Source organism: Nesoenas mayeri (assembly GCF_963082525.1).
Source record: "Nesoenas mayeri genome assembly, chromosome: 30".
Taxonomy (NCBI): Eukaryota; Metazoa; Chordata; class Aves; order Columbiformes; family Columbidae; genus Nesoenas; species Nesoenas mayeri.
Genome location: NC_137564.1, coordinates 957192 through 968779, shown reverse-complemented (window position 1 = coordinate 968779; position 11588 = coordinate 957192). Strand labels below are relative to the sequence as shown.

General features: G+C 62.1%; 3 protein-coding genes across 3 annotated transcripts; all 3 read left to right on the top strand.

The window, feature by feature from the left end:
* Nucleotides 1-680: 680 nt before the first annotated feature.
* On the top strand, nucleotides 681-1102 carry S100A16 (S100 calcium binding protein A16; the record flags this gene model as incomplete). Its single annotated transcript, XM_080361193.1, has 2 exons — nucleotides 681-836; nucleotides 938-1102. The coding sequence occupies 2 exons, from the start codon at nucleotides 681-683 to the stop codon at nucleotides 1100-1102; spliced, it is 321 nt and encodes a 106-aa protein (XP_080217319.1).
* Nucleotides 1103-5763: 4661 nt separating this feature from the next.
* Nucleotides 5764-6645, top strand: LOC308050946 (protein S100-A4-like; the record flags this gene model as incomplete). Its single annotated transcript, XM_080361173.1, has 2 exons — nucleotides 5764-5932; nucleotides 6481-6645. The coding sequence occupies exons 1-2, from the start codon at nucleotides 5792-5794 to the stop codon at nucleotides 6643-6645; spliced, it is 306 nt and encodes a 101-aa protein (XP_080217299.1). The 5' UTR covers nucleotides 5764-5791.
* A 2206-nt stretch (nucleotides 6646-8851) lies between these two features.
* Nucleotides 8852-9239, top strand: LOC308050893 (protein S100-A4-like; the record flags this gene model as incomplete). The annotated part of the gene is made up of 2 exons (XM_080361108.1): nucleotides 8852-8989; nucleotides 9075-9239. The coding sequence occupies 2 exons, from the start codon at nucleotides 8852-8854 to the stop codon at nucleotides 9237-9239; spliced, it is 303 nt and encodes a 100-aa protein (XP_080217234.1).
* Nucleotides 9240-11588: the final 2349 nt, after the last annotated feature.

Genomic DNA, 11588 nt, shown 5'->3' with positions numbered 1-11588 from the left:
GCTGGACCCCGTGACGGGGACCATCCTGTTGGGTTGGTCCATAGGAAGGAGCTTCCTGGCTTGGGGCAGCCTCAGGGCCACGGAGCCAGGAGAGGGAGCCTGGACATTGAGCAAACAGGCAGGATTGGACCCCGGGGTGCGAGGGACGCCCTTGGCTGGGCTCGTGGGGGGCTTGGGCAGGTCCAGACCTGCCCGGCGGGGTGTTCCCGGAGCCGTGAAGCAAGAGGAAGGCTGGCCGGTAATTCCTGCCCTGGTCCCGCCGCACGTCTCCCAGCCCCATTCCTCCCTAATGAGCCCTGGGAACCAGCGGCTGTGGCCCCAGCGCCATAATTGCCGCCTCGGCCTACGCGTGGGGGCGGCCGCCCGGGGGGCAGGTGGGGCGGTTGGTGTGGGGCGGGTGTCGTGCCGGTGCGGGCGGCGCAGTGCTGGGGTTTGTTGGGGTGATCCAGTGTGAGCAGCGACGCGGGGACACCGGCATGGTGGAGGATGCTTTCTGCCTGCCCGCGGGCTTGCCGTGACCCCAGGGCTGGTGGCACCAGAGACCCCCATGCATGCCCAAAGAGATGGCTTTGGCAGCACGCCGCCTGCCCTTCCACCCCCATTTTCCCCAGCATGGCCATACGGGGTGTCCCGCGGCGCCTGTCCCTGACCCCTGTCCCCGCAGGTGACCACAAGCAGCGATGGAGCAATGCACGGAGCTGGAATGGGCCGTCCAGGTGCTGGTGAACAACTTTGACAAGTACTCCAGCCACCGTTGCTGCTGCAAGAAGCCGCGGCGCATCACCAAGAAGGAGTTCCGCAAGATGCTGAGCCACGAGCTCAACCACATGCTGACGGTGAGCCTGGGGCCGGGGGTCCCACTCTTCCCGCTCGCGGGGGGTCCCACCCTGCGCCCCGCTCGCCCCGGTGTGAGCCGCGCCGCTCTGTCTCCCCACAGGACACCGGGAACCGGCGAGCGGCCGACAAGCTCATCTGCGACCTGGATGAGAATAAAGACGGGCGCATCAGCTTCGAGGAGTACTGGACCTTGATAGGCGGCATCGCCAGCCCCATCGCCCAGATCATCCGCCAGCAGGAGCAGAGCGTCAAGCTCACCAAGTAGCCGGCGGCACCCAGACCCCCCTATGGGCACAGCCCCCCGGGCTCAGCCCCTGCTTCTCCATAGCTCCCCGCTTCTCGCCTCTCCCGCTGCTGAGCCCGGTCCTGAGCCCCAGCCTGTCCTGGTTCACCCTGGTGCGCCCCAGTGTACCCCAGTTCACCTCGGTGCACCCCGGTGTATCCTGGTTCACCCCGGTGCACCCCAGTGTATCCCGGTTCACCCCGGTGCGCCCCGGTGTCCCCGCGGCTTCGCTGGCTGAGCTGAGCCATGTCAGGATGCGACCGGGCGGGCAGACCCTGCGGGTGGGAGCTGGGGGTGCGCGGCCATGGCAGCCTCAGGGGGCTCCTCCTTGTCCCGCACAATCCCTGCCCTCATCCCCCCCAAAACAAGCCCCATCCTCACCGGGCTGCCGGGCAAGATACAAAAGGAAAGGCTTCCCCTCATCTAGGACACATTCTGCCTGTTCTCAGACCTCTGGGGCACAGCCCTGCTGGCAGAAACCCGTCACTACCGGGACCCCCTGTCCCCTCGGAGCTGACCCTCAACACTGGGGGTGTCCTTGGGAAGAAGTTGCCTTTCCCCCCGCGCAAGCCGGTGAAGGGTCTGTCCTGCCTGCGCTCCCTGGTGCTCTGGTCCCCGGGGCTGGGGGAGCGCGTGGTCCCCTCCGGGCGCCACCACTGTGGTTATTTATTGCAGCAATAAAGTTTGGAGGAGCAGCGGGTGACGCTGAGGCTTTGCCTTCCCGGGGGGCGCCCCCCAGCCTGTGTGCACCGAGGGATGCGGGGGGCCGCCCTGTCCCATGTCACCCACCCGCTCACCGCATGGCCTGGGCTGGTGACAACGTCGGTCCCAGCCCTCCGGCCTCGCAGGGACGAGCTCCCTGGGGCGATGGAGCCACCACGAGGTGTCAGCAGACACCCTGGCCTCCCAGCACCCCAGCAGCCCTGCAGCGCCCCAAAACGCTGCCTGGGGCACAGGGCGCGGACACCGCTGCTGCATGGCCCGGGGACCCTGTCCGTGTCCCCATGTGGGGTCTGAGCAGCCTGGGACCACAGCCCCATGTCTGTGCACCCCAAGGACCACAGCTCCACATCTGTGCACCCCAAGGACCACAGCCCCACATCTGTGCACCCAAGGACATGGCCACACATCCTGGGGGACCTTGTCCCTGTCCCCATGTGGGGTCTGAGCAGCCTGGGGCCACAGCCCCATGTCTGTGCACCCCAAGGACCACAGCCCCACATCTGTGCACCCAAGGACATGGCCACACATCCCAGGTGTCCTCGTCCATGTCCCCATGTGGGGTCTGAGCAGCCTGAGACCACAGCTCCATGTCTGTGCACCCCAAGGACCACGGCCCCAAGTCTGTGCACCCCAAGGACATGGCCACACATCCTGGGGGACCTTGTCCATGTCCCCACGTGGGGTCCGAGCTGCCTGAGACCACAGCCCCATGTTTGTGCACCCAAGGACATGGCCACCCCGATCCTGAGGATCTTGGGGCACCCCAACCCCTGTGCTGCATCTCAGTGCACCCCACACCCCCACCCAGGCTGGGATAACCTCCGTGGCGCCGCGTGTGCCGGGACGCCGCGGGCCGGCAGCGCTCGGCGGGGACCGCGTCGCCGCTCGGCTTGTGGCGCCTGGGGACGCCCACGGTGCTGGCGGAGAGCCCGGCCCGGCAGCCTCAGCGCCTGCTGGGGATTTTCCACTGGGAGGGGACTTGGCGCTGGGCCTGCCATCATGGCGCTGCCCCCCGTGCCCCCCACTCCCATGGCAGGGGGACGGCAGCACTGTGGAGCTGAGACCCCTTCCCCCAGCCAGATGCTCCCCGCTGACCCTGCTGCTCCCTCCGCCATGCAGGAGCATCCCCGGCTGCTCCCGTCCCCCCGCCGGTGCTGCCCACCTTCCCCTGCCCCGCAGCGCCGGGGGTCCCGGGCAAACTGGGGGTGCCCCGTGGGCGATGGCGCGGTGGGGCAGGGCGCGCTGAGTCACGGTGCAGGAATCCTCATGCGTGGGCAGGGCTGTGACTCACCGCGCCGGCGATGGGGCGAGCGGGGCTCGGCGGGTGCCGCTCACACGGAACCCCAGTGATCCCGCAGCCTCGGCATCTCCAGACGTGACCTGGAGCGTGAGGGGCAACCGGCCCCCAGCACCTTTCATTTGTAGATGCGGATGGGCTGCAGTGCTCAGAATCAATTCAGGATGTCCCCCCCCTTGTTCACGCTTCCCTGCAGCACCCGAGCAGCCGGGCTGGGGCTCCGAGCACCTGCAACCGCCACGCTGGTGCTGGTTTGAGCTGGGCATGTTATTTCCCACCCTAGAGCTGCTCGGAGCAAACATGGGTGCACGGCGAGCCCAGGGCATGGGAGGAGCTGCCGCAGGGCATGGGCATGCAGGACACAGCAAACAGGGGTGCACGGGGAGCCCAGGGCATGGGAGGAGCTGCCACAGGGCATGCAGGACACAGCAAACAGGGGTGCACGGGGAGCCCAGGGCATGGGAGGAGCTGCCGCAGGGCATGGGCATGCAGGACACAGCAAACAGGAGTGCACGGGGAGCCCAGGGCATGGGAGGAGCTGCTGCAGGGCATGGGCGTGCAGGACACAGCAAACAGGGGTTCATGAGGAGCCCAGGGCATGGGAGGAGCTGCCGCAGGGCGCGGGCGTGCAGGACGTTGGTGTGTCCAGGGGAGAGTGTTGCACAGGCATCCGCATGGGCAGGCGGTGGTTTGTGTGCTCGGCGGCTGCACCCATGGGTGCTCCCCCTGGAAAGCCCTGGGGCGCTCTGCAACAGCACCATATGGGAGCAAGATGCCGTGGGGCTGTGGGACAGGGGGAGAGGTGTCAGGCTCTGCGGGTGGCCCCAATTTAGGGAGCTCGAGCCCACGGTCCTGTACCCGTGTCCCCAGCAGGATCGGCTCTGGGCACCCTGTGCTGCTGCTAACCCAGCCCTGGTAGTGCAGCAACCTCCAGGTCCCACGTGGCACAAGGTTTGTAAGGTTTCAGAAAACACCCCAAATATGTTCCCCCACAGGCACCACAACCCTGGGAGAAGGAAAACAGGTTCCCCTGCAATCCCCAGAGACTGAAAGGTTGGCTCAGGATGCTCAAGGCCACCTTGGGTTTTGCCAGGTGAGGATTCACCCTGGTTCCCTCCTCCAAACACCACAAGCCCTTGCAGGGGGCAGCAATGCAAATAGAACTGGGATGTGCGGACCAAAGCCAGGCGTTCCCCCCCACCAGCATCCTCATGTCACCACTGAGAGGGTCAGGGAAGGCTCGTTCCTCCCCATCTGCCGCCAACACGTGTTGCGGTTGATGCCGTGGCCGGTGAACAATGTCCTTGACCCCTCTGTGCCAGCAACTGGATGAGCGCAGCTTCTGGGTGCTGCTGGAGGACCTGGAGGACAAGGACAACACGATGGACTTCAAGGAGCTCCTGGACCTCCTGGGCTGCCCCAGCATGTTCTGCAATGACCGCTGTGCTAAGGCTTGACCAGACAGCACCGAGCCCCAGCCTGTGGCACAAGTAAAGCTGCTGTCACCTCCCCAAACAGAGATGGTTTGTATTGGGGACACCAGAATGGGGATGCTTGGGACACCTAGAAAGCCAGCGGTGTGGGGGACATTGCAGTGATGGCTTAGGAGGGGATGTGGGCTGGTCACCGGCTTTCTCTGGGAGCCCCAAGGGATGCTCCAGCCCTTCGCAGTCCCTGCAGATGTCCCTTGGCTGCTCCCTTGGTCCCCAGACTCCTTAGCAGGGCCAAAAGCACCCAAACCCACCCACCTCTCGCTAATGTGATCACACAGTTCGTTAGGCAAAAATGGGGCGCAGGCGAAACCACCTGCGTGGAGCTGCTGGGAAAGCCTGGAGGCGCGGGGGCTGCGCGGGGGCTGCGCGGCCGGCGCCACCCCGGCCGGGCTATAAATGCCCCTCGCGCTCGGGCTGCAGCACCCCGGCTGCTCACCGCACCTGCACCGACCTGGTGAGTGTCCGCTCCCGCATCACCCGTCCCGCAGCTCCGTGCTGCTGCGATTCACCCCGATCATCAAGGGGTGCTGGGGTTGCAGCTGCCACTCTACAGTATTGTGGGTTGATTGGGGCAGAGTGGGGGGATGGGGTGACTGAGGGGTGAACTCGTTAATGGGGGTGGTCGGTAGGTCAGAGAGGTTCTCCTGCCCCTCTGCTCTGCCCTTGAAAAATGAATTTAGTTCAGATACTATCAGGATATATTGGGGAACATATATATATATATATATGTACATGTAATATATACAGCCAGAGCACCCTGAGAACGCCCCATCTCGTCTGATCTGGGAAGCTAAGCAGGGTCGGGCCCGGTCAGTACTTGGATGGGAGACCAGCTGTGAACAGTGGGTGCTGTGGGCGGAGCCAGCACTGGGCCCTTGTGGCCAGGAAGCCAATGGGACCTGGGAGGGGTTAGAAGGGGGTGGTCAGTAGGTCAGAGAGGTTCTCCTGCCCCTCTGCTCTGCCCAGGGAGGGTGTGGAGTCTCCTTCTGTGCAGACATTCCAACCCGCCTGGACACCTTCCTGTGTAACCTCAGCTGGGTGTTCCTGCTCCGGAGGGGTTGCACTGGATGAGCTTTCCAGGGCCCTCCAACCCCTCATTGGGTGATCGCCACCCTGGGCTCACCCCATCCCCGGTGCTCTGCCCTCCAGAAGCTGGCGATGGCGTATCCCCTGGAGCAGGCGCTGGCCGTGATGGTCACCACCTTCCACAAGTACTCGGGGAAGGAAGGGGACAAGTACAGACTCAGCAAGGGGGAGCTCAAGGAGCTGCTGAACAAGGAGCTGCCCGTCTTCGGGAGTGTAAGTGGCCGTGGGGACACGTCCCTTTGCGTCCCTCGGAGATGCCCGGGTGGGAGGTGTTGGAGGGGCAGGACCAAAACAGCCTTGGCTCTTCCCCTATAGCACGGTACAAATTAGGGTGAGCCATGGTGGTCCCAAACCCTGGGGACAAGGAGGGACAAGACCAGGAGGACCCCAGCTCAGACCTAAAGGAAACTTGGCTTTCTTAAAGCCACCAAAATATTTTGCTTGGCAAAGAAAATCATGCTCCAGTTTCAATTGGTTTTAATCCTGTTATTTTTAAGCCCCACTTCCCCTTCCGGCTTGTGGTTTAAATTGGGAGGAGAAATTTTTGTAGCCGTTTTCATGATGCGGAGTCATATTTGCCATAGACGTGCCAGCACGACCCCATTATGGGCAAACCACCTGCATTTCTAAAGGCAAAAAGAAAACCCTTCTTCAAAGTAGGGGGAGGGAACTACAGGCTCTTTATACCCTTCCTTGTAAGCAACGGGGCTGGATGGGGAAGCAACTCACCCCCGCACCCCAAAACCCCTTCTCCACGGCAGAAACAAATGGACGAGGCTGAATTCAAGAGGCTCGTGAACGACCTGGACCACAACAAGGACAGCGAGGTGGACTTCAAGGAGTACGCCTGCTTCCTGGCCTGCGTCACCATGGGCTTCAACGAGTTCTTCCAGGACGGGCCCCCCAAACAGCCCCGCAAGAAGTGACCCCACTGCCAGGCTTCAATAAAAGCTTTGCCAAACCTGGCCAGGGTGCTGTGCGCCGCGGGTTGGGCGGCAGAGGGTGACTCACGCTTTCCTCCAGCTCCGTGGGATTTTCCATGGCGCGGCTCAGCCCCGGGAGGCGTTTTTCAGATATAAAGGTTGTGCAAAACCAGCTCAGCGACGTTGTTGGACTTTCCACCCCGAACCTGCTCCTGCTGGTTCCGTGAGGAGCTCAGGGCATGTGGAGCTCAAAACACACGAGCTCCCCTAAGCCCAGCTCGCGAGCCTCCCTAAGCCCCGCTCGCCAGCTCCCCTAAGCCCAGCTCAGGGCATGTGGAGCTCAAAACACACGAGCTTCCCTAAGCCCAGCTCAGGGCATGTGGAGCTCAAAACACACGAGCTTCCCTAAGCCCAGCTCGCGAGCTTCCCTAAGCCCAGCTCAGCCATCACAAGCTGCCCCAAGGGTTTGGGTAGAGAAAGTTGGCGTGGAGGAACCAGGTGGGAACATGCAAGGTGCACAAAAGCCAGAGCATGTTCCCCGTCCTCATGGGAAAGAGCTGGAGCCACAGGAGACCCTTGGTCCCCATGGGATGCAGATGAGCCCATGAATTGCACCAAAGGAGGTCACCGGGACCCCTGGGTTGAGCGGGGAGCTGCAGATACACAGTGATTACCTGGGCATGTCATCCTACCAGGAAGCTGGGGCTCACCCCCCCCCGCCCCCACAGCAGGTCCTGGCAGGTCTAGGCTGGTTTGCAGCTGCTCTCCAACAGTCCCGGAACCCCAGAGAAACCACCCCACGTTCAAAAAGCCCTTATAAAGCACCTGGATCCCTGCATGGCAGTGAAAAACCCATCCCCAGGTCCCTCATCCTCCCCCTTCCCCTCTTTATAAACCCCCCCCTCCCCCCCCCCCCCCCCCCCCCCCTAATTTAAACCAGCTTGCATCTGGTTCTTAATGAGCTGAGGTTCAGGCTTGGGTTTGGTTTCTTTTGCCAAAATGGTCCTTAAAGGAGCACCCGATGTGGGGAGACGCTGTGCAGCGTTTGGTGGGGTTTGGCACCGGAGCATCCCAGAGCGCGGTTCTGTACCCTGTTTTCCTCGCTCTCATCCCCCAGCAGCAGGTGCTGGTGTCCCCAGGGGGCTCGGCCAGGCTTGGGGACACCCGGGGTGTTTGCCAGCCCTCGCACCGTGATGATGAGCCAGTTTGTCCCATTGCGGGGGCTGCAAGCTCCTGGTTTTCTCCTGCGGCCGCTGACACGTGTCCGGGACACGCAGACACCGAAATGGTGCTCCGTTACACAACGGGTGCTGTGACGCGCTGCCCTCCCTATTAGGAAACAGAAATTGCTTGCAGTCGAGAGAAAAACCTCACCCAAAGCCCAGCGAAACAGAGAAGCCGTGGACAAACCCTGCGGGGGTTTGTGCAGCTCCAGACACCCCCGGGGGTGCTGCCAAAACCTTTGCGTGCCGCGTCCCAGCCCATGCCGGCATCACCAGCCGTCGCTTCGCCCCATGTCCCCAAGGGGTGGTCCTGGTCACAGTCCCTGGTCCTGGTCCCTTGGGGACACATTTTGCTTCCCTAACCCCCAGCAGTGCATGGGGAGGGTGGTTGGGGGGCCAGGGCTGCTCCCAGGGGTCCCTCTCCTCCTCTGCCAGCCAATGCCCAAAGGGGCGCTGGCTCGGCGCTGGCGCCGTCCCCCCGGCGAGCGAGGGAGGTGTCCCGGGCGGGGCTATAAATGCCGTGGCCCCGCACCAGCTCGCCTCCCGCCCTGCCCGTCCTCGCCTGTTCCGCTCGAGCTGTCGGTGAGTCGGTTTCTTCCCTACAACGCTCCGTTCCCCCTGCGCCGCCGGCCCGGCAGATGTTGCCGACAGATGTTGCCGGCAGCGGGGTTGGAGGTTTCCCCCGCGTGGCTGCGTTTCACCTCCGAGAGCTGGGAAAGTGTGTGTGCGCCTTCCCTGCCGGGCTATGGGAGGGGGCTGCTGCCTCCCCCATGTTCTCCCCCCTGGACGCTGCTCAGCACCATTACCAGCACGGCGACACTGGCGGGAGGGTGAAATTAGGGAGGAAATGGTGATGGATCTGGGGGGCTTCATGATCTGGGGGGCTGGGGGAGAGTGTGGCCCCCCAGCACAGGGTTGTTTGGAGACGCTGAGCTCTGCGCTCACCTCCCTGTGCTGTTGGTGCCTCCAGGCTGGTTGGTGTCCCCATGGCGTCTCCCCTGGAGCTGTCCCTGGCCTCCATCGTCTCCACCTTCCACAAGTACTCGGGGAAGGAGGGGGACAAGTACAAGCTCAGCAAGCAGGAGCTCAAGGAGCTGCTCACCAAGGAGCTGCCCAGCTTCAGCGTAAGTGTGGGGCAGGTTCCCACATCCGGGGACTCACAGATGCAAAAGTCCCATTTTAACCCTCTCTTTCCCCCTCCTCGGGCAGAAACAAACCAGTGAGGCAAACTTACAGAAGCTCATGAGTGACCTGGACAACAACAGCGACAGCGAGGTGGATTTCCAAGAGTACGTGATCTTCCTGGCCTGTATGGCCATGATGTGCAACGACTTCTTCCAGGATTACCCTGACAAGATGCCGCGCAGGAATTGAGCGCGGGGCACCGTTCCCAGCCCGCGTCGCCGCCCTCACGACCTTCCCGCTGTTCTTTAAATAAAAGATGTTTTAAACAAAGTTCTCTCTGTGGGATTTGTAATGAGGTTTCCTGCCCCAGGGCCAGGGGTGCTGGCACATTAGGAAAGACCAAGTTTTAGACCCTGTTTTGGAGAGCAGTGAAAAGGGAGCTGGGGGTCCTGGGGACAGCAGGGGGACCATGAGCCAGCACTGGGCCCTTGTGGCCAGGAAGCCAATGGGACCTGGGGGGGGTTAGAAGGGGGTGGTCAGTAGGTCAGAGAGGTTCTCCTGCCACTCTACTCTGCCCTTGAGTTCAGATGCTATCAGGATATACTTGGGGAACATATATATATACATATACATAATATATACAGCCATAGGACCCTGAGAACGCCCCATCTCATCTGATCTGGGAAGCTAAGCAGGGTCGGGCCCGGTCAGTGCTTGGATGGGAGACCAGTGGTATCTGGGGTGGGTTAGAAGCGGGTGGTCAGTAGGTCAGAGAGGTTCTCCTGCCCCTCTGCTCTGCCCTGGGGAGACCACACCTGGAATCTTGTGTCCCCCCCTCAGCTCCAGCAGGACAGGGAACTGCTGGAGAGAGTCCAGCGCAGCCACCAAGATGCTGGAGGGAGTGGAGCATCTCCCGTGTGAGGAAAGGCTGAGGGAGCTGGGGCTCTGGAGCTGGGGACTCATTGCTGGGGATCAGGATGGAAAGGGGCAGTGTCAGGAGGATGGAGCCAGGCTCTGCTGGTGACAACCAGGGACAGGTTGTCACCAGGGACAGGACAAGGGGCAATGGGTGCAAACTGCAACACAGGAGGTTCCGCTGGCAGATGAGAAGCAACTTTTTGGGGTGAGGGTGGCAGAGCCTGGCCCAGGCTGCCCAGGGAGGGTGCGGAGTCTCCTTCTGTGCAGACATTCCAACCCGCCTGGACACCTTCCTGTGTAACCTCATCTGGGTGTTCCTGCTCCGGGGGGGTTGCTCTGGATGAGCTTTCCAGGGCCCTCCAACCCCTCACATTCTGGGATTCCCTTCTGTGCAGGAGCCAGTCAAAGGATGTTCCCAGCTGGAGTTTGCTCTCCCCAGCCCTCGTCACCCGCCCACGGGTCCATCCTCGTGAGTCAACAGCAGCTCAGTACCGGTAACAGCCCCGCTGGGCTGGGCAGGGCAGGGCAGCAGCTTTCACAAGGATTAAGGCCTCTGATCCAAGGGCTCAGAATGGAATCGAATGGAATCATTTCAGTTGGAAGAGGCGCTTGGGATCAGCCCAACCACAACCGAACTCTGGCCCTGTCCATGTTTTGAGGCTTTAACCAGGGCAGCACTTGCCCTCGGAGGCGCTTCTTGGGACTCAGCGCAGCTGGGACTCGAACCCTCAACGCCTTGTTTACGGGGTTAGTGACCCATCCACTGGGCCACTGCTGCCTATGGGAAACACCCTCATCACTCCAGTGACCCCCAGTTTTGGGATCCAGTGCTCAGCTCGGGGGGACTTGAGGGGAGTCCCTGGGGTTTAGGGGGAGCCCCTGTGGAGGGTGCTCCAGGGAGTGGGGGGGCCAATTTGGGGGGTCCATGGTGCGTAGGGGGCTGCTCCAGGGAATGAGGGGGCAGGTCTGGGGGGGTTCCCAGAGTTTGGAGGGACCCCGGGAGGGGGAGCTTGGGGGGCTCGCCTGGTACACGCCCCTTTGGGGGCGGAAGACTGAGAGGGGCGGAACTGGGGGCGTGGCCTCAAATAGGACACACCCCCTGCAGGAGCCCAGCTGGGTGAAATGGAGGAGGGTGTGGTCTAAAGGGGGCGGGGCCTTGACAAGACACGCCCCCAGCAGGGCACACATCTCAGGAGGGGGCAGGGCCTCAGCTGCAGGGGCGGAGTCACCTCGGGGAACTCCCCTCTGCCCCATAAGTGCCCCCAAAACCTCCCAAAGCAGAGTCACGACATGACATTTTGGGGTCAAAACATCCATTTTTATGAATTCGGGGGGTCTCGGTCTCCTCACTGGTCTGTACTGGGAGCCCTTGGGGTGCAGTTGAGGAGCCGCCCCGCCCCTTTGCCCCGCCCCTCGTTTGCCCCGCCCCCTCCGCTGGCCACGCCCCTGTTCTGCATCTCCAGTCTTTACATCACATGGGAACTTATACACTAATAACACCTGTTTTAAAGGGAAAAAAGAGTCAATTTGCTGCTTGGGAAGGCGAACACCCACAGGGGTGTGGGGGTGGTCGCCAGCAAAGTAAAACCATGCAAAATAAGAGCATTTACAAAGAATTTCTATATGGTAGAAATTCACAATATAGACCTATTTTTTTGCCACACATTTGAAAACAACAAC